Raw genomic sequence first — 27,106 nt, 5'->3', positions numbered from 1 at the left:
TTGATGAGCTGATTTGCTTTGGAGTCAACCTTATTCAAGATGGCATCTATAGCTAATCATCATTAGCAAACACATACATCACTCTATTTTTGTCAGTTTTATAGCAACTGGAGCTGAAGGTAATTCCTAACACTTACTCTGGGTACTAACAGATTCCCCAACATTCATGCACATTACTTCCAAGATTTGACCAAAATGGCTAGAACACCAACGTCTCAACAACTTTTAGTGAGCTAAGTTTAAAATCTTGAATGAAAGCCAGCGACAACTATGCCTCGCTCAAGGAATTGTGGGGTTTTCATTACTTCAGAGTGAAAAAATTAAAAATTAAAAAACACCCCAAAACAATTTCTGTAAGTATTTCTCGTGGATAATGATGAGATTTGGACATAGAAAAGGCACAAACAATAAAAGGCTTTGTCTCGTTGATCTATGAAACTCTGTTTACAAAATATTCCCTGTGGTATTCACAATCAGACATGACCGGTCCACTTTCTAAATGAGCTGACCGGGTCTTTCCCACATCATGCCATAAAAACAACTTTCTAGGAGTTTTAACCCTTTGATACATAATGGTCACTACAGTGGACAGGCACTCAAAGTTGTTATTTATTTATTTTTGCTATTAAGCACAGCTGTTGAAGACTTCATTGCATGTGAGCCCCTCCATTTGGACTTCAGCAAGTCAAGCCAACATATTTCATGTTCAGAATGCACGCTGTCCACTGAGATGGACATGTAATAAGTTATTTGTAAATTAACAAAATGTTACAAAAATATTTGTTGAAATTTGTTTCATTCACACCTAAAGATGAATGAAAAAAATTGTTTAAAAAATCATGGTTGAAGATTTCATATTTCATGCATCAAAGGGTTAATGAGTTTGTGTTTTGGATTTTCCAATGAGGACAAGCAAAACATCCAAATCTCTGGGACAAAGAACACAGACAGTAACTTTTTCTCACAACTACATCTCTTCTGAGTTTTCTGAATGAAGTTAAACAGTTAAAGATCAAGTTCACTTGTTTTTTCAACACATTTGCAGTGGTCTCTATTATTAATGAATCCCTTGAGAGTTGACCTCTGTGGGAAAAAAGCTCTGGTGCTCCTGTTTCAGGAACTAGAAGTCAGCCAGAGCAGAGGGGCGCAGAAGACGTCAGGATTTGGAGTCTTACTTCCTGATATTTTTACATCTCACCTCTGATTGGCTAACAGCAACACAACTCTACCAGTGTAGAGTTTGCTGTTTGCTCTGCAACGTTGATGTTTTATCTCCACAAATAACACAAACCTTAAGAAGTTCTGCTTTGTTGTGGAGTTGCTAATGCTACTGTTAGCTTCTAATAGTGGAGATGTGCTCTGCTCTCTCCTGGATGCTAAAACAACAACAGCCTTACTTGTCAAGACGAGTGATTCCAAGAAAGCTAATGTAACAAGACGACTAGCTTTTCTAATGTGATCGTTTTCCTGTCTATTTTCTATCGGCGGCTAATGAAGGAAATAAGGGAAGAGTTATTTTCACATTTAGCCTGCATGTAAACTTAGAGTGACCAAACATATTTAAAAAATAAGTAGAAAACGGTTTCTCAGTGAACTTTGCTTTTAAATAATAACAGCTGAAGGTTACAAAAACTCTAGTTTAACTTTGACTCCTGCCGAAATGTAGTTTCACACTATTAGATATTCACATCGATCTAAACTGGACTAATCTTGGTGCACAACTGTGTAAAATATCCTACAAATTTTTCTAAATCAAATTTGAAATATTCTGTCTAAATAAAAAAGTAAGAGCAAATTTTATCAGAAACATCCTGCTTTATTCTCACTTTTCACAAATATTGGACGAATTTAAAACTGTAGAAGTTGCAGTTGAGCTGGTTTGTTCTTAAAGGCCAACCAGAAGAAAACAATCAACTAATCCACATCCTGTAACACTCATCATCCCGTTTAACTGTTTTATCAATAGTTAACTCCTCCCTTTATCCCTCCCTCGCTCTCCCAAAACATTCCTTGGACAACAGAAGCCTTTGTCACCTGACCTTAATATACTCTGGATATACAGATAATCCAAAAGTGCTTCAACTGCTTCACATTTACTTTATATAAAGGTTATTAAGAAAAAAAACCAAGCTGGGCCAACACAGAGGGAGGATTATTGAGAAGGAGACAGATGGAGAGATGAACGACGAGGACATTTGGAAGTTCTTGACCTGATGAAAACCCTCACTCTGTCCTTCCTGCTCCTTTACTGTATTCCAGAGAATAAAATGGGATCTGGGTGAGAATCTGTCCACCACGTTTTCATGCCAGCACATGGAGCTCATCGTAGTTGCGAGAAGATCAACTTTTGGCACTAGAAGCACCCTGGTATCAACTGAATCCTGTACCCCAAAGCTGGACCGGCCATCTGGAGCACCGAGAGCGACGGAGAGAAGAAATCAAATTTTATAAACTCTGAACTCTGAGATGAGTCACCAACGAGTAACGTCACGATGGAAAACGATGTGGCTACGTTTGATTAAATAAAGGTTAAAAATAAAAGAAACAACATATTTTTCCGTCAATGTGAAGGAAAAAGTCATCACTATTTCTGAAGTGACTAAACAAAAAAGACTTGCTAATATTTTTTGCTTTAGACTTTAAGGAGATTAACAAAAATCCAAATTCAAGCACTGATTCCTCAGTTTAAGCAGATTAACCACAAAGTGGATCCTTTACTGAAATAGAGATGTGAAAAAGCAAATATTGCTCAATTCCAGAAGTGACATCACAGTAAACCTATGATTTATTATTGCTTGCTGCGTGAATTCTTCACAAGCCTAATGAAAGCTGAGGAGATAACGGATCAATGGCCCATCTGTGTGCAATACCCTTTTCCTGCCACTTGTCCAACTTTTATCCTCCTTTGAGCTCCTCTAACCTTTTCTCTCTCATCCCTCTTTCCTTCCTCCTCCACCTTCAGCATCCTCTTTTCATTACATATTTTAAGTTAATGGCTCAACAGCTTCTCTTGTTAAAATGTTTGTTTCTTCCTTTCTTTGAGGAGATATGAAATCTCCAGCTTATGACTTTGTCTATGAATAAAACCAACCTCCTGAGTCATTTGGCTGACTTGATTGGTCATTTCCAAGTTTTTTGTTTTATCTCTCGTGTTTCTGTCTGTTGTAATTATCTGTTGTAAAAATGCTTTTCACACCAAGACTGAAGAGTGAGATAAAACTCCGCTATGACTGCTGAGTGACAGTTTATCACATTTATTTCTCTAATTGAAATTTCACATCAGCTTGTTGTTTGTTGTGACTAAGAAGTCAGAGTTTACTGGAGGCTTGGAAAATAAATGGAATATTTACAGGAAAAACGCTGCATTTGTGCCACGTCGGAGAAAAACGATAATACAAAGTGTTGAGATTCGAGTCATGGTGTTTAGCTGAAGTTAGAATATGATTTCAAGAAAAAAAAAGAAATAAAAGAAAGATAAATTGAATACTATTAATTCTGGAAATACATTTTCCGTTTAATCTCCTTACATTCTTGTTTTTATTTTCTTTGCATGGCATGAGTCCTCCATCGTACACTTCTTTAAAAGAAAGAAAAATATTTATCATTTGTTGCTCGAAAATGAGAAGTTACTAACTACTGATGATAATTTAAATTCCATTTTGTGCAACCAATAAATCACATTACAGTATGCTGCCAAGTATGTACTCAGTATCAATACATTAAAACTGATTAGTTGTATTTTGAGTATCTTTCATTTTCCGGACTACATCATCGATGATTTGCTGACATTTAACATGTTTTGTCCTTTTCAAGCCTCGTTTTGGTTTATTCATTTTTATTGTGATCATCTCTAAAATCAGTCGTAAACATTCACTGGAGCAAATATAATTGTGATGCAAATAACATAAATTTCAGTAAATGTGGTCATGTACAAAATAGGGACCAAGCACTAAACCTTGAGGAACTCCTCACAGTAGTTTGTGCTTACCTAATTGTATAATCTGCTACCTGCTTCTCATCACCCTATACGTGGATCACGTATACTATAAACGTGCACATATTCAGTACTTTAATGTGAACATGTTTAACATGAAGCAGTCTGGCATCTTTTCCCTGGGAATCAGAAGATTTCAGAGGGAATTTTATTAACTAATTTCAGTGTTTTTGTGATTAACTCACCTGCGTCTGGAACCTTCTGGGCACCCTTTTATCGTCTGTTTTCACTACTGATTTTATCTATGCTGCTCCTCTATATTTTATGCAAAACACTTTGCATCCTTGGTTAGGAAAAGTGCAAATGAATAAAATGAGCACGTTGTCTTCTCAGTTTGCTTATAAATAAATTAAACTGGCTGGTAATTCTCTCTAAAAACATTGGAGACCCTGGATGAGTAAACACGCTTGAAATAAGAATGATTTTAGAAGTAAACATTCACCTGAACAAACTCAAGACGCCGTGGTAGTCATCCAGGTCAAGAAGGTTAAACAATGTTTGGCCTGCACGCGTGTGCTCGTGCAGCGAGTGTGTGGTCAAAGGTGCATGCATGATTTTTGTTTATTTAAAGTCTTGACTCATCTTTTCTGTCTGAAATCTCACGTGAACCCGGAACTGGACACGGCAGGTTGCTTGCTTCCAAAAATCCCACCCAACGGGACCTCGGTTCTCAGACAGAGATGGATCTGACGCCTCTCTGTGGCCTGGTGGATCCAGTGAGAGAGATAGAGTTGGTATGAGAGCTCAAGAGATGCCTCAAGGTTAACACAGGAGGAAATGTGTATTGTGTCTTTGTGTGTGTGTTGGGTGGGGGGTGTTGGGCGGGAAGAGGGGAAACAGCTGCCAGTGGAGTTTACCACAAGTCATTACCGTGCACAAGGGACAGAGGAAATGTAATTTTTACACACAGGCACTTAATAGGACAGACTGTGTCCTTAATGCACCATCCATGACCCGTTCAGGATGTGAATCTGCGGACTTACAACAGACACACAACTAAAATTACTGATCCCAACACTTCTGCTCTTGTGGCTTTCCCAGCCACTCACTGCTTCCCAGGGGAGCAGGGTCCAGCCAGCCGTAGGGCGTTTCTGCTCGGGCTACAGAAACGCCCTAATGGGGGTTACTGTAGCTTTTCTAACCAACCAGAATGGGCATCAAAATACATATTTTTTCTCTGCTACGTTTGTCAAAATAAAAGTCTACATTGTCTAATTAGCATTCATGGTTTCAATGGTCGCTGGGTTCCAGGCTTGGTCGCCTTGGGGTGTGGGAGGGCACGGGTGGGCTTGCCGCTGATGTCTCCCGGGACTCCGCCGGCTGCTGGTTGTGGCCCCCCGGGACAATCCTCTGCGCCTCTCGAGGGGCAGGGGCTTTTCTGGTTGCAGTCTCCCAGTCCCTGTGCTCTGGGTCAGCTCCTGGATCTCTGGGGCTTGGAGCTCCTTCCATCTCCTACGCATCTTTGGGGGGCAGATCTGTGGCCCCTTACACTCTCTATTGGACGATCCTATAGAGAAACCTTACATATACAAGCACGTGTACGCACACAGGTACTCACATGGTGCTCTCATAAGTATGGACTTGGGCACGTTCAACACATGTCTTAAGGCTGTGGTGGGCACTAAATGCACTGTGATTTATTATTGTGTGATTGTTCAGCAAAACAATGTTGATTTTATATTTCCTCATCAGGTTGACACAGTGATAGCTTGGTTCTGTTGTATTATATAACAATAAAGTTTTAAGTATCAGGCGTGACATTAAAGCAGAAGCTTTGATGCTCCACCTGAGAGTAAATCTGTAAAGCTTCTCACCAGCATTCAGACATCAATTCTCTTTGCTTCACAGCCAGACAGGAAACAGGGGAAAAAACATTCTAAATCACCTATAGAATACATTTTTGTTGATTTTTTAAAGATATTGTAATGACTCCAATTTGTTCTTTCCGTTTTGGATCTTTATTCCAGGGGGCCGAAGGGGGAATGTCATAGAAGATGAATGATTCAGAAAGATCTCAAATGAAACTTAAGAAAAGTATTCACATTCTCATGATGATAGCAATTTATTACCACACTGATTATTTTACAGTTACTTGCAGAAAATACATGGAACAATACAAATATGGATACAATTGTGATGAAAATGCTTTAAAGCTATTCATGTTACTAATATATTTGCAGTTGTCTGTAGTAGGAAAGAATGCCTTGTAAGCCATTCTATGGTGAAAAAAGTTCTGGTGAGCCTTGAGGACATGGATGTCAGCTGGAGGAGAAAGAAGGTTCAGACAGCAGGTCTGTTTGGAGTTTTATTTCCTGAAATTTGGACATCTCACATCTGAATGGCTAACAGCAACATAACTCTACCACTGAGTTCCCAGTCGCAAGTTAAGATGGGGGACTCCATGAACGTTAAGTGACAGTGTGACATAGATCTGTCAGGCTTTTCTGAACCAAGCGCTTTCTGTGTGTCTTCTATCAGAAGTTAATGCAAGTTAAACAGTGGTAGGAGAGTATTTTCACATTTAGCCTGCATGAAAAAAAAGAGTGAACTGATCATTTTCAGAAATAAAAATAAAAGTGAAAACTGGTTTCTGAGTTAACCTGGGCTTTAGAACACAAAAATATGTTTTTTTTAATAGTTTTGTTTATAGTTTATTCTTTGTTAAATCAGCAGTCTTACTTCTTTTGTTTGGTTAGTGACCGTTTTGTCGATATCAGGAAAATCTTGGCATGCTTTTAAATTGTGTATAAAATTTTTATTCAAGAAACACAATTTGTGAAAATGCATAAAAACACTGAAAAAATAAATCTGGAAAAAAAAGTTTAAAAAAGGAAAACACTTAAAATTGTAGTAAAAAGAGAAAGATTGTATATAATATATATGCATTAAAAACAAAGCTTTAACTTATGTTCTGAATTTACCTAAAAGAAGGGATATTTTTGCTAACAAGCATGAAACATTTTTTCTTGTGATTTTCCCAACTTGAGTATAAAAAGAAGAAAAAGTAAAGTTAAGTAAAAGTATAAATTCTGATGACTGATTGGAAAACCCACACATGGCCTTGAGTTTCACTTCTACATATCTGCTGATTTTTGCAGAACCGTGCATGCGTCCCATTCAGTGTTGCTCTAAACCTCTAAACTCCCTCAAGTTACAAACTCAACAAAAAGGGAGTAAATTTCCATAGAAAGGTATTATTCTCACGAACAAGGGTTAAGACCCAGATGTGATCAGGACTCCTGAGTCCACACTCTGGAGAAAACAAGACAGTATGTTGGCCATAATTATGGAGAAATGAAGGTCTGGCAGTTCTAAGGACAGCCTTCAAACACCATGTGTACATGCAAAACAATCAGAAGTCAAGGAAACAAAAAGCAGCTGCCAGGCGGCCAGTAATAGCTTTGACTGAACAATACCTTCCCAAACACACACACACACACACACGCACACGCACACGCACACACACACACGCTGGCAGCTACTCATAATAGGAAATCCTAATTACAGTGGTTTACGATGCTTATTAAAACTACTAATAATAACTGTTAATAATTACAGCATGCCAGACCTGCCTTGGGAAGGTCGGAACAATTACACATGCAGTCAGTCAAAGACGGCTTCATACAGTCAGTCGGTCTTTGACAGTCCGTCAAATACAGTTAGGAACGTTTACCAGCCACACAGACTCATATGGTACCGTATGCACGCTTGGCAAAAAAAAATTTAAACATTTGTTTCACCACATCAGACTTTCCAAACCCCTCTTTTGGGGATCCTCAATGTTTCTGCTCCAGGCTGAAGGATTCCATCTTTGGTGTTTAAATCCAGGTTTGATGTGTGTTTTCAGCTCACCAGACATGGTTACTGGAGTTTTATCAGCTCTCTTCCCCAGATCTTCGATAAGCTCTCTCTGTTTGCAGAGGAGCATGTTTTTCGGCATGCATGCAGCGATGTCTGCTCTGAACAGACTGCAGAAATCTGCAGGTGTACAGGTGCTTTCATTAATTTGCCTCCTGCATATGTGTGTTAATTAAAGCTGGATTATCTCTGCAACAACCAGGCGTTATACCGTTGAATTGTTTATAGAACAAGGCAATAATAAAGAATCAAACAGCAAAGCTTTTCAGGGAAGCCATTAACACAATTGTAATGCTCCGGACTTCCTGAACTGAATGAACCTTATGGTCTACAAAACTAGACAAGTCATAGCAGTAGCACAACCCCTAGTTCACACTGGAAGCATCAGAATGGCAGTGGAACGGTTTACTAGCGAGCGTCGCTGTAAGCCAGTACACACCGAGTGACTTCTCCACCATGCTCATCACTGAATTTGCAACATCACAAGAATCCTTGAGACTTCAAATGTCATGGTTTGTTTATGCCATTCAGCCTTAAAGCAAAGAGAAGGAGATCATGTTTGATGTCATATATAATGTTGTTCCACTCAACTACCAGGATTAAAGCCATGGAAAACACATTGTTGCACTTCTCAAAAGATGCAGGGAGTAAATAGGCCGTGAGATCACACATACAGACATAATCTACATAGATATGTAATTGCATTGCTGTAATAGACTTTTATTTTCACAATTACCAGACGTTTTACACTGAAACTGTGAGTGATTTTCTGTGTAGCCCTATGTTAACTGCGGAGATTGGCGTGTCCCATAAGCGGCTCGCGACAAAAACAGAGCCAGAACCTATCTTTAGCAGTGCAGTGAACTGCTTCTGGGAAGCGCCTGAAAATTTTCGCGCCATGGTCGATTTGAATCAACCTCTTAGCAGCAACATTCCGCTGCCTTTCCACGCCGCTGATGCTTTTAGTGTGAAGTTGGGATAAAAGGTTTTGCTTTGTTAATTTTTTTGGCAATACCAAACCCTAACCCTAGGCATCAATTAGCGCACGGGATGAGGCCGCTACGAACAGTTCTAAAGTTAAAGATGCTACTCCTGCACATACTTCTAAACACAGAAAGATACCAATGATCACATGTCCAATTAAGAATAAGTGTTTAAAACATCCCGGACGAGCCCCCATGTTACTACCCAGGCATCTTGGGGACCTGGGGTAACATGGAGGACACGTGGCACAGGCAAATCATGATAAAATAAATATTTATTTAACATAAAATGCTCCTAACTTCAGGCATAAACATTTGCTCTGTCTCTAGAGCTGTCCAGTTGCGTGCAGAGACAGTTTGAAAGACAACCCCGTGACTGTGATTTCTATTGGCTGTTGACAGCCTAAATATATACATATGGCTTTCCAGACTATGAACCTGATGCTTTTAAGTAAATGGGTAACACTTATTAGCTTAACAAAAGAGGTCCATAGGGAAACTTCTACTCCCACTGGGAGTTCAGGTCATCAACAGCAGAAGAAAATTCTTTAAAGTCAATATTAAAATCAAATGTTTTCATGTAGCTGTTAATGGCCACATTTATTACTCTTCCAACGAATAGAAAAAAAGTTAATGTGTCAGGTAGTCTTTCAGTCCTTCCACTTCTTTCATCTGCCGCCTGTGATCAGAACAAACCGACATTCAACGACACAAACACTTGAACATAAGTCATTACAATCACACACAAACACGCACACAAATACACACACATGCACGTGCACACACACACAAAGAAACAATTTGCAGATCCATACTGAAACGTGGCAGTGACCCAACAGAATTTAATTACTTCCTCTCTGTCTCCCTATTGGCCAAAAGGTGTGGGATATGCTAATTAATGCTTGGCTGATAAAACACTTCCTCATCTTCTGTGTCTCATTACGTCCAACTCCTCCGATTGCAGCCGAGCAGCTAAAGCGTCTGACAAATAACAACGCACCTTAGGCCACCTACTGTGACTAAATGCTTACAAACGCCAGGGAGAATGACCTAAAGTATGGCGGCACCGCACCAGAAAAGTGAAGAAAACTTTTACCACAACCGGAGCTCATCATCATCTTTTTTTTCTAATTGATAATTAGTCTTCTGTTAATGTGAGGCTGGCATTTATCTCTTATCACAAAGGTACCACTTATCAGCGGCTTAAAAGATGGACTAAATTAGGTTGGCAATGTTAATGACTCACCTTGTAGGGTGGTGGAGGGGGAAATCATTCCTCCTGACGCCGGTTAAATTAACTTCAGCAGATGTGCTGGGCGCGCGTTGGAAGTTCAGGAGCAAATCAAAGCATGACATATTTGGACACAGGAGTTTAGTAAAGTACAGTTTAATGTAAAAGGTGGTATATACATAAATGCAAAATACTGGAAAACAAGTTGTTACAGCATTTATAAAGTGTGGTTTACTTCTTTATCTGTTTAGATAAATGGAGAATAATATTCATAAAAAATGTTATGAAATGTTATTTAGCTGGTTCCTTCAGTCAGTGGTTTCTTTAAAGGCAGAATAAAGAGAAAAATAGTACCTTCAACTTGTGCAATTCTTTCTTTCGGATGCAAAGTTAAAAACTTTGGTTGATTGAAAATGAAAATGTGTAAAAAAGTTGGATTGAAATTCTTCTACAGATTGTTTTTGGCTTGTATGAAACTCGTGAACAGAGAAAAGGCATCATGCTTTTACAGAAAATCTGCTGAAATTCATCAAAGATCGTCATAAAAAATGTTGTAAAAACACATAAAAAGAAACGCTTGAGACAAGTTACATACGTGCAGAAACAGAGTGAAAAATTACAATTTCACATCAGATCTCAGGCACTCGGAGAAACGAGGAAACATTCAGTTACACAGATTTAGACGAATAAAACTTCATTTATTATTCTGATATGAGAGATTTTTCTCTGTTGCTTGTTTTTACTGAAACGCCCCAAAAATAAAAATGTCAGAACTGATTTGTTCCTAAAAATCTTTTTCATGTACCTTCTTAATATATAGTATCTAAGTTAGTCACTAGTGTAAAATGGAAATAAAATGATATTATTTACGAATTTTAAAAAGTAAACAGCACAAAAATAGTGTAATAAAAAATCTTTACATTCAGTCCTTCCATATTTCACCTCCTACTGCACGCTTTAGTTATTCTTTGATGAAACCTGGGCCTCAGTGACCTTGTTGTATTTTATTCTTACCTTCTCTTACATCCCCTCCCTCCCTTTACTGGTTTCCATCTCCTCACACCTTCCTCAACTGTCTTTCTGACTACTTAAGATTATTTCACTATCCTTTTTATTCTATAAAAGATTCATGAAATAAAAACAACAACACATTTTTCAAGGTTCACAATCAAATAATCTTTTCTTCATCATTTTCTGTTTCTAGTAAGTTTTACTGTCATATTAAACATGCAATAATACTGTGAGTTTAGTGATGTGAAACAAAGAAATCCTTTTATTTCTGACTCTTTTCTTAACCTAACAGGTCATTTCAGAACTCTTCAGAGACTTTATGTCGGATCTGAATGATTGCTACTGTAGGAACTTGTCAATTTTATTTTTTTACTAAAAATGTAATTAAACCCATCTGAACTCAGAGAAACATAAAAAAATGGAAAGCTGCTGCATTAATAAAAGCACATCATTAACCAGATTTTATTCAGAACTTTACTGTGATTAAATCCTGAAGGAACAGACCAAATGGTGACTGATAAAATCTTTAAGAGTTAATGGAAACTAGTTTATAGGAGTTCCCGCTCTTCAAATGGCCGCTTTGTTTAGCATGACGCTAATATTGCTCAAACTCGACGTGTCATGGACGATTAAAGTTTTTAAATGTGAAATCCTGTTAATTTTGTTATATTTTTTAGTTTAAAATGTAATAAAACTGATTCAATGGATTTAGGAGGAATAAAAATGTTATTTACACAGAAAATTTCTAAAAATTGCCGAAACATCTCCAACTAGCTTCTGCTTGTTTTATACATCTGCGGTTTAATCTCTTGACCTGGTTTGTTTAAACAGCCGCATTTGTAGCATTCTTCTGTCCTCTTTTGTTTTGGTGTTGCTGCTTCAGTTGTTCCACAGTTTGATCATACTGGTGTGTACTGGGATCCATCAGGTGCCTGTAACCCATCAATCATGCTCTCAGGTTCACGAGGATCAGTGCAGGGCAGCAGTCATTTAAAAAGAAACATATATATATATATATATATATATATATATATATATATATATATATATATATATATATATATATATATATATATATATATAAATAACGTACCTAACAGAAGACCGGCCCTCTTTACCTGTACCCTCCCCCCACAGTTCCATGGGTCATAGTTCCATACCGTGGGGCCCGGAGGGGAGGAGATGGGGGCACATCCTGTCGTAAGGGCCCTCTCTGCTGGGAGCTACAGCCACAAGACAAGATTTATGTAACATTCATCACAAATTTGTAGATAAACTTGAAGCAGCTACAAACCTGGGGTGGGGATGGTACCCAGCATCAATCCCCCGAGGGTCTCCTGGTCGTGGGTATGGCGGGCCAGGTGGGTAGTTGGAATGAGACAAGCCAGGCTGGGAGTTGGAGTAGGTCTGGGATTGGGGGTATCCCTGCTGGGCCTGGGGAGGCCCGGGGTAATGACCTGCCCATGGCTGGACGGGATAATCTGCAGGATCCAACGGACCTCGTCTGGAAAAGAGACACGGAAACATGAAAATTGCAAAACTAGCTTGACTTTGTTGTGTGAAAATGGGGGTCAGCAGTCTCCCTTAAACGCTCGGTAACGTGTGAAACAACAGCTGGACGCTCAAAATGGTGTCTTCTGAGGAAAATTACTCTTGGCTGAACTCCCAGAAATTTGTTTTTAGTTTAAACCTTTTTTTTTCTGATGAGACTGTATTCAGAGAATAACACCACAGCCAAACATCCATTCACAGTTCCTGATTCTACTCCTTTCTCAGGACAGATTTTGATCATATCAACACTGTGGCTCAAAAAACGAGAGCCGTTCTTCTTTCTTATGATTTTCAAATGATCCTTAAGAAAAAAAAGTCAAGAAAAATAAACACACGAACAATAAAATGACAATCAGAGAGGTAAACATGATTGATCTGCATGACTCCGCAACACAGACACAACTCGAGACTCCTGCTCGGCCTGAAATCGCTCACAATACAACAAATAATCAACCTACTGCTGGCACCGCACTACTTTTCTTTTGTCTCGTGATGGATTTAATGAAAAAATAAAAACAACAACAAGCAGCAAATGCTAATAGCACACTTGTTGCCAGTCTGCAGACTGCAAGGCTGAAATATTCATGAAAAGCTGCTGGAGATGATCTGCTGTGGACTGGAGAGGCAAACAGACAAGCCAGTAGCTCATCCCAGCCAAAGATCACATAGCAACAGAATATAAGTGACATGTGACAGTTTTAGGTTGGCTCAGTTAACGCAAGCAAAGACAAACCAGTCCGGACCTGTTATTAGATATCGATGTCCGGAGTCCCGGTGGAAAGCCAGTACACAAACATGTGTCGACCACATAGCGAAGGTTTTAGATTTTATCTGTTTCTTTCATTTTCCTCACTTAGTCTGCTCACTTGCTGCTTTTTAAACTGAAAAAACATTCACTTGTGCTAAATGCATCAGCAGAAAAAAGATGACATCACTGATTTGGATGGTTGTGTGGGAAGGGCTTCACCGTCTTCAACCAACCACAACGTGTTGGCTGCTGCCTGCAGAGAATGTACGCGTAAGCACATGAACCAGACTAAATGGAACAGATTCATGCATGAATATTTGCACAGGGCAGCAAAAGTGCTGGTGGTCTCCATGCTGACGCCTGCATGTATCAATCTGGGTGGTCAGCAGGAGACAGTGTCTAACTACATGCCTGTCATGTTTGGGATGTCTTCTTCTGCCCCTCCCAGCTCCACATTCGCTGTTAGTATACTTATGTGTCAATGAGCGCACACACACCTCGCATTTCTGCTACTATATGTCAACTCATCTGTTAACCTATCCGTCACCTGTCTTCTGGTTTCTGACTCACTCGGCTCCTTATCGTCGGCCGTTTAGGGCGAGCCTATCAGCTGAGAGTGTCCAATGTCTCACTTTTTAAAATCTGCAGCCGTTTTGTCTGCTCTTCCACAAACATGTCGGCGTGAGGGGCTTTCCTGCCTATTTATGTGTCTGGTTCTCTGGTGGCTCCTTTTATAGACATTTTATGATGACAACTCAAGCAATCTGCAACGTTTTATTGGTCAGTCTTTGTGCCTTCGACCTCTGGACATGATTATGTCACTGAGGCAACAGTAAGATAAGTGATAGAATATATATATATATATATATATATATATATATATATATATATATATATATATATATATATATGTAAATATATATATGTAAATATATATATATATATATATATATGTAAATATATGTATATATATATATATATATATATATATATATATATATATATATATATATATATATAAATATATACATTTCTTGTCTAATGTTTAAAATGGCTGTGCCAATAGCTGTTTACTATGCCAGGAGCGCACATGAAGGCTAGCAGTTAGCTTTTTAGGTCTGCTTACCATCAGTAAAAAGTAAAAAAAGAAGTTTGTTGGCATCATGGCGGAGCTTGGAAGTAGAAAGTAATGTCTTTAAAGGTGAAGCAGAGAATTTAAATGAAGGTGAACATCGGCGTGGCCTACACTCAATTCAGCGAACTAAAGGAGGCTACAAAATACTGATGGTGACCTGGCTTTGTAGCTACTGGTCTTGTAAGTAATAGTTTTTTTTTGTCCAACAGTCTGAATCTTTTTGCTATGTGGCTTATTTAGCATCAGTCGTCTCCTGTTAGCTTTAGTTTGTTGGTAGCACTATCTACAGCAGGCTATGGCAGGGCTATTTATGGCTGTTGTAATTCTGCTGTCAACCAGTAAAAGGGAGAAGCAGGAAAATTCATAAGAGCTGCTTTAAAGTAGGTGACCCTCAAAAAAAGGGACTGTCCTTTGGTTTCTACAACAGAAATCAAAGAAACTTTTAAATCCTTCACAATAAGAGTCTCAAATATGTATTTGTATCTCAAAGCTTGAAAGAAAAGACAATAATCTTACCAAGTAACAATAAAAAAAAACTTGTTTTAAGTCACAGAGGTTTGGAAGTTAATCTGTATGTTTATAGACTCTTATTGTGAAGGACTGAAGGATAATCTCTGGCTTCTGCTGTGGAAGTTGTCAAAAGACCGCTCACTGCATTCAATAATGTGCATTTTAATATATTTTACTATGTAAAATATACCAATAACTACATCAAAAGAAAGCTAGTGGAACGCCACGGCGGAAAAATGGGTCTTCAACCTGCTCTTAAAAACTGGCAGAGGGTGCTTGTCTGATCTCTAATGGAAGGTCATTCCATAATTTGGGGGCACAGACGGAGAACGCCCTGGCACCACTGGTCAAACTACAGATAAAACTATTTGGTAACATGCATAAGATATTCAGGAAACTATAATAATTTCATTTTTAACAAATGAGTAAAAACAAAATTCAGTGATATGCACATTGTTGCACCTTGTTTTGCACATGATCCACCCACAACCAACCATCCAACAAAGCAAAGACAACCAAAGTTCTATAAAATAATAATTTGTAATGTGTTTTAAATCAAATCAAAATCTGATTTTATAGGTACAATCATGTCTGGAGATCATTGCAAAACTTATCTCAAACTCTTGTGCGCCAAAACGAAAACAATCTGCTGTTTAAAATCAGTCATGTGAATTTTTTGAATTCGAACATGCGGGTGTTTGGTGACACATTTACGATTTTATTTCATTCAATGGTCTGTAATTTAAATAATTAGATCAATAAAACTTCCAACAGCCCAAATATAAAAATAATCATTTCAGACTTAATGTGTTATGAAAGTTTCCAAACGGAATGGCGTGGAAATCCGGCAGTAATCTTTGGAGAATCCGTTGTAAATCCAGTGGCAAGTTTGAAATTCTTCCTCCAGGAACCCAGTCAGCACGGCACGGCAGCTGGGGATTATGGAGTAATGTGGATGGAACCCAGTATTCACACACACACACACACACACACACACACACACACACACACACACATATTCCCTCTCACTGTTTCTGTTCAGTACGCGGTGCTAATCACCCCCCTCTCAAACCCCATACACTCTGGAGGAGGCAAATTGGAGCACAGCTGGAGTGGAGTTTAGACCCGAGGAGGAGGCTGGCGGTCCGCTGACGTCTGTGCACATGTGTGCGCGAGGAAGAGGTGCGGAAGAAGACGAAACGAGAGCAACAGATGTAATGATTGAGAACAGCTTCCTGGCACATGCAACAAGTAGTTGAGCATAATTGAGAGAGTCATCAAACCAAAAGAGACAAATTGAAAACAGTCTGAGCAGAACAGGAAAGCCATTGAGTAAAACTACATGATATCTGACTTCTTCTTGCTGTTAGCTTACAGATAGCACTGTCCTTAATCTGGTCAGGTATTTGAGAGGATAATTGGAGGAATTTCTCTTTAGGTCTGACAGTAATTGAGAGTAATGTGAGCTGCTCTAATTCCATGGTGTTTAAAAGATTTCTGATGGATTTCGGAGGAAACAAGGACTTGTTATTTTCTGTGCACCTGCCCCTCTCTCTCAGAATCACACACACTCTTGGTCACTTGGTCTTTAAGGATTGCACACACAGCTGTTGCACAAGAGGAAACACACCAATCTATTTGCACAAACTCACAACCATCCATCACTAAGACTCCAGAACGGAAATGTCTTCATTAAAAGAGGCAGGTTGAAGACCTCAATGGAACATTTCAGATGGATTATCTCAATAAAACCAAAACGCAAACAGATTCAGTCTGAGCGGAGGAAAAGTGATGGATAAGAGGGGGAAGTTTTAAGAAAACAACAAAAGAAAAACTAAAGAAGAGCAAATGAGGTTAGATTTAGGTTCATGATATATTTTTATTAGCTTCGCTGTCAACAAGAACCACAATATGTTGACAGTCTGGTAATAAACCAGATTAATAGTTATGATTGTTGCACGGCTGCTGACATAACGATGTTTAAGAGAAAATGGAGGCGATGTTGCATAAAAGTTTCTGGAGTTAAACTTACTTTAACTCCACTTAATCATTCTAATATGATACTTCATTAAGAAGCTTTAATCACAGAGTCCAAACAATGAGGCAATGAAAGCTTAAGTGGAAAATAATGAGGCGGAGAAATATCGTCATATCTGTCAACGTAAGAGTGGGATGAGACAGCCGAGTGCGTTCGTCGCTGGTAGGAAAGTCGCTGAGGTCTATTGTAATAACATTTACTATTGCTTTAAATCACTTAAAGGCATTTCCCAGAATTATTGGAATATATAGAATACCAGCAGATCCACAGAGAAGAGATTAATCAACTCTCTTAGTTTATTTGAAATAAAAACAGGCTGGCAAAAGTCCTAGCCAAACAATCTTTCAGAAAACGTTCAGTGTAAAATGCAGAACAGAACTAAACTATAATACACAACGAGTCCTATATGTACAGATAACAGTCATAACTTTAGGAATGCATGGGCGTACGTTTTGGGGGGAACAGGGAGGACATGCCCCCCATTTTTTCATAAAGCATGAGTGACCCATTTTACTTACTTTTTCCTGAAATGAGGTAGAAGTTTATGTAAATAAAATCTAATGACCCTACATTCCAAAAATAAGTGTAAAATTTTAATTCTTGACACCCCCCCCCCCAAGCCATGTGTATCTCCCCTCTTGAAATTAAATTCCTTGCAGTTATGAGTGAATTCTTGTTGACTCAAGTGGCTCCTAGTTAGCCTAGAAATCTAGACAGAAAGTTGTCAAAGCAAAATGATTTTGCTCTACATGTCCACAGGAGCCCCAGCAGGCCAGATCTCTAGTGGTTTGCCAATCACAGCGTTCTATTGGATCGCTCATCCCGCCAATGACGCAATGAAGCGATACAACTAAAATAGTGACAGCTTGTTTGAAAGGCATTCGCGTCAACTTTGGACTATTTAGGTTTCGATTTTTCTTTGAGTCAAGAGCAGATGGATGTACTTAACTTCTTTATGTCCAAACTTTGCAACAAGGACATGTTCCACAGCAGAATTGCACTTATTATGCAAAATTACTTTGCATATTCCAGTACTAGAATTAGCTAAATGTGACTTGAGATCAGTTTGTGTACCTAGTAGTGTTTTTTATACAACTTGTTAGCATAAGGAATGAGTGACCTCCAGATCCACTAGAAATGTAGTTTTTAACATACTTCAGCCAAATTTCTGCTTTTATCACAGATTACAACAATGAAAAGGATCAAAATGCTTTTGTAGTGAAATAGAAAAGTTTTTCTATTAAATGAGAACCTGCCTCCAATAAAAAAATGGTACTTTAAGTACTTCATAGAAATAAAAGTAGTGGCATTTTGAAGTAATTTAAGTAATGAATAACTAAGACGTGTGATTGTTATTTAAAAACAACATTAAGGAGCTACTTAATGCTTTGTCTTCTGTGACTGGGTGACTCGTTTGACCCTTTTTCAACAAATATAGCAAGAACTGAAATAGCTCTGCTTATTTCTGAACCAGAACGTGTAATTTACTGAGAACTTTATAGCTTGGTCTTTTTCTTTTTGCCAAAGGCTTGAAAAATTGAAGAAATATATAAAATAAAAAGGGAAAGTTAATAAAATTAGCTTTAATTTTATGGGCCTAGTCAGTTTTGTGACTCTAAATATTTTATTTTGTAGGAAAGGTGTTAAGAATCTAACTCATGCAGTTCAATTCCATACACTGATTTACATGATTCATGTCTGGAAACACATATTAAATAATGGAATATGGGTTGAAACTTGATCTTTTTGGGCTCTCCCTGGAAGTGTGTGTTGAGGGCTTTTAGGGGATTCCGCTCCCCTTTCAGGGGAGCCAGGCTCCCCTTAGCTCCCCCATAATTCAAACCTCAACAGACGTCTAGAAAACTTGCTAAAAGTCAAATTTTGTTGCCATTAAATGTTAAAAAACAGAGCGAAATGGGGTTTTACAAAACTACATTGTGTGTTCAGCAAGGTCAGCGGGTATTTAAATAACATTCACACTGTAAATTGTGTTTGTGATGCCAAAACATTCTGACATTTTTGTTAACGATGTTAACATAAAGAGGCAGAATGTGAGCCACAAATGCAGGAGATGCCACAGGAAACTAGCAGCTGTTTGATTAAATCAATTAAAGGAAACTTAAACTTTTACCAGAGCAGAACCAAGTCATGAAGTTCAACATCTGAGACGCTTCAATAAAGTCCTGAGCTGTCCTACTCATGGATAAGTGGTTCTTGCTGTGCCAGAGTGTATTTGTTTGTCATAGATGGCATGCTGTTGGTTCAGCTGTCATCATGATGTGTGTGTGTGTGTGTGTGTGTGTGTGTGTGTTCCCAACTCTTTCTTGACTTTTGACCTTTTAAAAGTCACATGACACTGCACCAGCTTCCACCAAACACAGAAGATGGGGTTAAAGGGTAACAAAGGCCAACCAGGATTTGGAGAGAGGTGGGGGCTTACACTAAATACACAGATAAGACTTTCAAATGTTCAACACCAATTACTAAAGCTAATAACCATTTGGTTAACAACTGGGTCACTGGCTATTACGAATCTTTAATTTACCTAATAATAAGCTTGAAATTCATGAATGTTTCGCTTTTTTGTGAAAATTTTATTCAAAGGAAACTAGTATAAGAGGCGCTATATAATATATTTCTGTCTTTATGATGCAAACCCACTAAAGGACTGACCAATTTATTCTAAGTCATTTAACTTTTACAAGTTTACCAGGTGTTCGTCCAGGAAGTCCTATTTAAATATTAAAACATGCCTTTTAGGTTGCTTTGTCATACTTTTGCACATTTTCAGCCAAACACAAATGCATTTTCTTGCCAACACACAAACTAACAAATGCGGTCAAGCACCATGAATGGAGTGTGAATACTGAGCAAACGTACGTGAGGCTGCAGGGGAGACTAAATGAAGAGTTAAGACTGCTCATAAAATAAACATCCAACATTTGTCACTGGAGACTATTTTTCTGGCTAAAATGAAGATTGAATCTTCTCCTCCTTGACCTGCTTACTAATTTGGTGTTCAGCGTGTGAACTTCGCAGTGGGGGAATTTTGAGTTGAGGTACTTTGCAGTTTACAAGCAAAAGGCGGACCACTAATGGGTCAAATCTTCATTTGCATAGGACAACAGGAAGTCTGATGAATGTAAAGTCGATACAAAGTCAGCAGAAACAGAGGGCAGAGGAATCCAGCTCAAATAGTCAGAGCAAAATAAAAAGGAAATTCAGTTTCATTCATGGGGCGACGGTGGCACAGGAGTTAAGTGCTCGCCTCGCAATCGGAAGGTGGCAGGTTCGAGACCCGCTCAGTCTGTCGCTGTCGTTGTGTCCTTGGGCAAGACACTTAACCCACATTGCCTGCTGGTGGTGATCGGAGGGACCGGTGGCGCCAGTGCTCGGCAGCCTCGCCTCTGTCAGTGCGCCCCAGGGCAGCTGTGGCTACATTGTAGCTCATCCCCACCAGTGTGTGAATGTGTGTGTGAATGGGTGAATGACTGATGGTTTGTAAAGTGCCTTGGGGGGTTCCAGGACTCTAGAAGGCGCTATATCAAATACAGGCCAATTTACCATTTACAAAACCACCACCTGTAACTTTGGATTAAAAACCAAACGGGATTCACCACAAAATCACACCAATAAAGACCAAAGACAGAGATGTTTAGCCTCTCAAACGAGCATCTAATGATGCTACTAAACATGAAAGAAAAGGACGAAGAAAGGGGTAGAGAATGAAAAACGAGACGATGAAGGTAACAAAGAGGCGGGGTTTAAAGAAGAAGGATAGAGAAAGCAGAAAAAAGGCTAGCAGTGCCCTCCAGAGAGCGTGCATGCTGAAGGTCAGCATCTGCTGAGAATAACAGGCACACACACACACACACACACACACACACACACACACACACACACACACACACACACACACACACACACACACACACACACACACACACACACACACACACGCCTGAGTACTTACTTGTTCACATTTCAATGAAACAAAACACCTTTCAGGGGCTCCTATCCATCTCTGTCAATAAAATTCTGTCAAGTAAGATTAATCCTGCAGTACATCACATATAAATGACTTACTAGTGAAGGAAACCAACATGATCATGTTCCCTTGAGTATGAAAGTATTTAAGCACACAGATTTGGAAAAAACATGTTACGTTATATCTACGGTAACAAATATTTGAGGACAAATAATAAAAAAAGCCAAACTTTAAAAGCTTGAAACTTGAAAGTTAGATACAAGCAAAAAGGGTTTCCACATTACAGCACGCACAAAAACGAAGGTGTTAATTGTATTAAAAAAATCTTTTTGAGAAAATAAAACAGGACAGATAAGAAGCCCATTAGAAGAAAATAAGAGGGACTGAGGGATGAAAGCTGTCCAGATGGTGGGAGACTGTTGCCTCGGAAACACTGAGAGGGCAGAATAATGGGGATTTGGAGTTTTTTTTACATCCCATCATGATACAGCCATGCCATTTGGACTGCCAAAATGACAGAGGCACGATTTACTGCAGGCAGCTCATTCAGAGCAACAAGTCAAATGTAAGATGGATCAGAACTAGAGAAGTTGTTCTGTTTGATCCGACGGTGACACAGGAACTACCCAGCCTTCACCAAGCGTTACTCCTTTTTTATTGTTTTTAATCAGTTTCAATTCAGCTTTAGAAACAAACGCAGCTCTACAACAAAACTCAGTAAAGGTTTTGAAATACAAAAACGTAAAGATTATATGAAAAAATATCTTTTCTAGGAAATGTACATGCTATTTTTAAGACTTGAGCTAAAACTGCTAACAAATGCGGTGTGTGATTCTTTATAAAAGATATCTAAATATTTGCATGCATGCACAAACATGTTTAATGATCTTTCTACGCAGACAAATTCTGAAACTTGAACATTTCTTGGGCAGAAACCACAGATGGTTACTAAATCACTGCCAGATGTTAGCATTTGGTTGCTGCAACTGTCGTCAAATTTAGAGTTTAGTCGATTTTCTTTTTGTGAGATGCAAGCGAACAATGTACGCATTAATTCTCCCACATATTAAAAATGACCAGCTGTGCAGCACAATGAAGCTCCTGTGTGTTCAAAAACAAAACACTCAAATAAACATGAATAATAGAGAAAATGTATTGAGTGCTAAATAAAAATCATAATAGATCATTTACATTTTATTGAGTTTGATGCAGTGAAAATATGTGTTCATTTTGTAACTAAATAATTCTTATTTCCACGTGAGAAACATACCATACCGGCTCAACTCCAGCACCTCCTAAAATCTTGTTCAATTTTTTTCCCAACCTGGAAAAAAATATCTGGTCATTATTAGTTAAGCAGAACCAGCTGACAACGAATGTAGGGGAAAATCAAATATCTCGTGATTGAACCCACCGAGATACACAAACCAGACCATAAAAACTGAACGTTTTCCTCTGCAGCGCATCAAAATACAAAAAAAAAAAAAAAAAAAAAAGAAGAAGAAAACATGATATGGCCCAGTCAAACTCTAGATTCCTGGGAAAACTAATAAACAATCAGAGTCTCAATGAGTCCAGAGAAACCGAAAAACAACTAAACAATGGGGTGGATTGTGCAGTGTGTGTAAAGTGGTCTGGGAAACTCTCTGGACGGGTTGGGAGGTCTTCTCAAGAGAGTTAGACACTTTCTCATTTCATTTCTCTCCCTGGCGAGCTCATATGATGCAAAAGTGTCCTTTTCAGCCTAAGTTCAGAGAGTATAAAAATGAGATGCTGATAGGTGGATTAGGAGAAAATATGTAGAGCACACAGTAAAGCATCTGTGCTATAGTTAGTAAACACCAAATTATCATTATAATGAGGAAGTGACAGCTTCTCCAGACCTCTGGAAAACAATTCTGATTGGCTCTTTTAATCAAATTAGTGCTATAACAAGGAAATATTGAGAAAGGATGTCTGGCTAATCGGATTGGTTCAAGGCTGTATGTTGAGCAGCTGAAAGTAAATCTACAGAGATCAGAATAATGTCCTCAACTGACATTAGGTCAGTCTCGGTTTATGAGTCTCAAATGTGCAAATATTTGGTCTACAAATGTGGTAATGAACTTAGACGAAAGGTGAAGGTTGACTTATAGGTATGAACAGATGTAAATCAATGCAACTTTGGTTCACAGCTAGTTTTTTTCTTGATGAAATCTTTAGTCAGTACATCTTAAAAAACTAACAATCTGCATGTTGTGAAGTCTGTCAACTCCTGACCCTCGTCTGTTTATGTCACTTCGTTGCCCCCTTATCTTTCTGAATTACAAGAATAATAAGACGAAATAGATGCGTGTCTATTAGCGAGCGTGTTTTTGACACGGGGAGAGAAAGAATGTATGAATGGGTCAGGAATGGGGCACGCACGGGGCACAACCTGCTACTATTTACCAACCTAATAACCATCTATTGACCTTCGAATAATCAGAACCTTGTGCTTTTTACTATGCAACTAAATATTTCACATTTTGCTATTTAGAAGTGTATGCTTGTTATATTTACGGAAGCTTATCTTACTAATTGAAAGCCTAAAGAAAAGACAGGAAAGAAAAAGAAATACGTGCATTAGATAGGCAGGAATGTTAGAATCAACTGAAAGGCAGACTGAAATGTCTGAAATGTGATAAAAACAATACATCATGGCCATTTGCACACGATCTGAAAGTTGTGCAATGAGAAAATTTCTGTTTTCTATGCAAACTTGTGTCTTTATTTGTGATTCTATTTCCATGTTACGAACATGAAGCAATTTTCATCATAAATATTTTAATACATTGTTGTGCTACTTGATGCTAATTGTAAAGCACATTGAATTACCCCTGTTTAAAATGTGCTATATAAATAAAGCTGCCTTGCCTAATATCATGCAGATTTAAAATATGCACAATATTGGTAGGAACTGTGTCATGTGGACACGTACCAATATAAAATAAGACATATTAGGTCTGTTTTCCAAAGTTATAATAGTTCTATGGTCAATACAAAACATGCATTTTTTAAAGAATCCTGCACACATAAATGAATTACAGCAGTTTGATTCTTGACATTTTCAGTACCTTCCAGAATGAATCGTTTCAGCGAAAGAGAAAATTAACAAGAAAGAGGTAAACAGTGGATCCCCGGAAAGGCGGAATTGGAAGAAAGGGCAGAATAAGGAGAGGGTGGTGATGAAGGTCACGTAAAAGCCAGTCTGAACAGGTAAATTGTCAATTTCCCCACTTGTGACATCACAAACTAGCCCTTATGGAAACGGTTTGTTTTAGGTACATAATTCTAGGGATGCACCGATGGATCGGCATTTGATCCCAATCGGCCGATAGCGCCCCTATCGGTTTTGATCGGAGTTTTCAAAATAGATCAAAGCAGACCGATCAGGTAGGGTTGTCACGGTAACCGGTGGAGCTGTAAACCCCAGTAAAAAAAAGTTGACAATAATAACAACCGTCTTGTTTTAAAAAAAAATATATCTCGGTGGATTACCGTGGCTGCGGTGTAGGCGTGGTGACCCTTACCAGCCACCGTATCATCTGCTGAAGTTGCCGGCGGCACATGCGCACTTTGTTGTTTACAACCAAAACGTTCTTGAAGCTAAAGCTGAAATAATGGCCAAAGGAAGAGACGGCAGCACTCAGGAGGACATTTTTTATCCCTCAAAGAAGACAAAGTCGGAAGTACGGGCATCTTTTAGATATTTGAAGAATGCCGAGGGAGTTTATAGAAGACGGCTATCCTGTTTGCGGCACGTGCAGAAAAAGTGTCTGTGAAAGGCAGCAACGCTTCAAATCTCATGACACATCTGCGTGACCATCACCCACAACTCTACAGTCAACTCAAGTCAAGCTAACGTTAGCGTTTTAGCTAAAATGTGTGATCCGAGGATTTGGGTAGAGGGAGAATGCAACGAGTCGCTATATAAAGCAGCCGCAGCGCCGCTACCTGCATATAAACCGTGTCGCGGACACCCCCATGTTGAAATGACGCTATGCATTACGGGGCTCCCAGGGGCAGATAAGAGTTGGTCTCTCTCCGAGAATAATTATGAATTTAACAATGATTACTGCCTGATGACATTTTCCCACATCTGCAAAGCTCACTGGAAGGACACAAACCGAGGACAACATTTTCCTGATATAGGGTTTATTACTCAAGTAAGGGTAAAAAAGTATCTGATTAGAAGGCTACTTGAGTACTGAGTATCATCTGATCTAATATTTTTAAAATGATGACATCAAACAGACAAAAAATAATAAGTTATGGGCAAATATTGGTATTTTAAAGACTAAAGGGAAAAAATGTAAACAAATAAACAACATAATTACAAAATAACACATTTTAGGCAAAATTTAGACACAAACTGAGGACAATATTTCCTGACATACAGGGTTTATTTAATTGTGTGAAAATGTAGCACGTTTAAAAAAAATACCGCGATAATACTGAAAACCGTGGTAATTTTGGTCACAATAACCGTGAGGTTAAATTTTCACACCGTGACGACCCTAATACAGACCATTTTAGATTAGGTTCCACTTCCTTTATTCCCAGATTATGTAGTTTGTAGCACTCATTATAATGTTGTAGAAAATTTCTGGCCAATCCACACGATCGGTACCGGTGATCAGCATTCTTTGATATCGGTATCGGTGATCAGCATTCTTTGATATCGGTATCGGTGATCGGCAGCAAAAAGCCTGATCGGTGCATCCCTACATAATTCCTAAAACAAGCTGTTTTAAACACTGACAGAAAACAAAGGGGGCATTTTTTTTTCAACTTTTGAAGTGCTTACAGAGGCAGTAGAGACCCACATGGCAGCACAAAATGAATCAAAAGATGAGTTTTACATAATAAGCCCCCTTTGATAATATACTAAAGCTTTCCTGCACCTTTAACATACTTCTATCTATTTCAAGTGGTGATGTTTGTTTGCTGAGGTGCTTGAGCTTTAGACAGGGACACAAAATGCACTGAAGATCAGGTTTTAATTGTAGAGTCATCACATTCTTTTCTTCCAGCGTGCATGCACGTACGCATGAACACGATATTCAGTGCATGAGTTAACTGATCTTGAGTCAGAGGTACCGTACCTGATTAAACAGCCCTGCAGCTATTTCTGGACTTACTTGGAAATAATAGAAAAACACACTCAGAACAGCACATTTAAAATAGTGTGAAGCTGCCACTGGTTAGCACACAGGTATAAAGGCATGCAGACACTAGATACCTATAGCCTGACAGCTATTTCGAGAAGAGTGGGAAAGGTCAATGTTTTCATAAGGTCAACGGAGTGGGTCTGGTTTCAAAACTTTATTTATTTCCTTGCTTTTCTCTTGATTTAATTAACAGGAAGAAAAATATGCACAAACCGATAAAGACAATGAAGATTCTGACACGTCTTAGAGAAGGGAGCCATTTCTAAGTTTATGACCCTATTTGTTTAACATTTATCTTGCATGGCACCATTAGATTACTTTCACTGTGAATTGGAGCCACGTAAATAAATTGAATTGAATATTTTGTAATTGCTTTTGCTTTCAGACTGGAGTGGTCATTGTGGAAGGGGCCGTTATGAAGAGAAGTGCAAAGTTAGCAAAAAATATTTGGCATGAGTCATCTGAGACTTGGCCGCATGAGAAACTGAATAAGGCTGTTAACCGTTATCTCATCCACGAGGAGAAAGCGGTTTTCTGTTTCAGAAGCCACTCCAATCTCAAGATTTTCCACTTGAGAAAAAACACTTTACAAGTGCAACACATAAAGGTTTCTGTTCAAAGTCAGAGTGTCCCAGAATAAACCATCAATTGAATCATTTCACTTTTATGGTTCTATCCAAAAACGGTCAGATTTTGTGACTGCTAAATCTGCACAGTGACCTCCACAGAAGGGGGTCAAATATTGACACGTACATGTGTATCTGGCTGAGTATTTAAGTAAACGTGCATGTTTCTAATTGGAAACAGAACTAGCATGCACGGTATGCCAACGTGTGCAAATGTGTCCAATTTCCCAAAGTTTTCCAG

At 38.6% G+C, this 27,106-nt stretch overlaps 1 protein-coding gene across 4 annotated transcripts in view; it reads right to left on the bottom strand.

The window, feature by feature from the left end:
- Positions 1–11,230: 11,230 nt before the first annotated feature.
- The window catches only part of pard3bb (par-3 family cell polarity regulator beta b), a 326,214-nt gene continuing 310,338 nt past the window's right edge, over positions 11,231–27,106 (bottom strand). For 3 of the 4 annotated variants that reach the window (XM_054747065.2, XM_054747066.2, XM_054747068.2), the window contains 3 exons: positions 12,372–12,581; positions 12,196–12,300; positions 11,231–12,009 (listed from right to left, as the gene is read on the bottom strand). In XM_054747065.2, the coding sequence (XP_054603040.1) occupies positions 11,901–12,009; positions 12,196–12,300; positions 12,372–12,581 (424 nt within the window). In that variant the 3' untranslated portion in view covers positions 11,231–11,900. Of the gene's footprint in view, positions 12,010–12,170; positions 12,301–12,371; positions 12,582–27,106 lie in introns of all 4 variants that reach the window. The other variant, XM_054747067.2, reaches the window with a different exon arrangement.

Source organism: Nothobranchius furzeri, chromosome 14 (genome assembly GCF_043380555.1).
Source record: "Nothobranchius furzeri strain GRZ-AD chromosome 14, NfurGRZ-RIMD1, whole genome shotgun sequence".
In the NCBI taxonomy this organism is placed as follows: domain Eukaryota; kingdom Metazoa; phylum Chordata; class Actinopteri; order Cyprinodontiformes; family Nothobranchiidae; genus Nothobranchius; species Nothobranchius furzeri.
The sequence above is the reverse complement of the archived record's forward strand: the minus strand, read 5'-3'. Positions and strand labels throughout refer to the sequence as shown.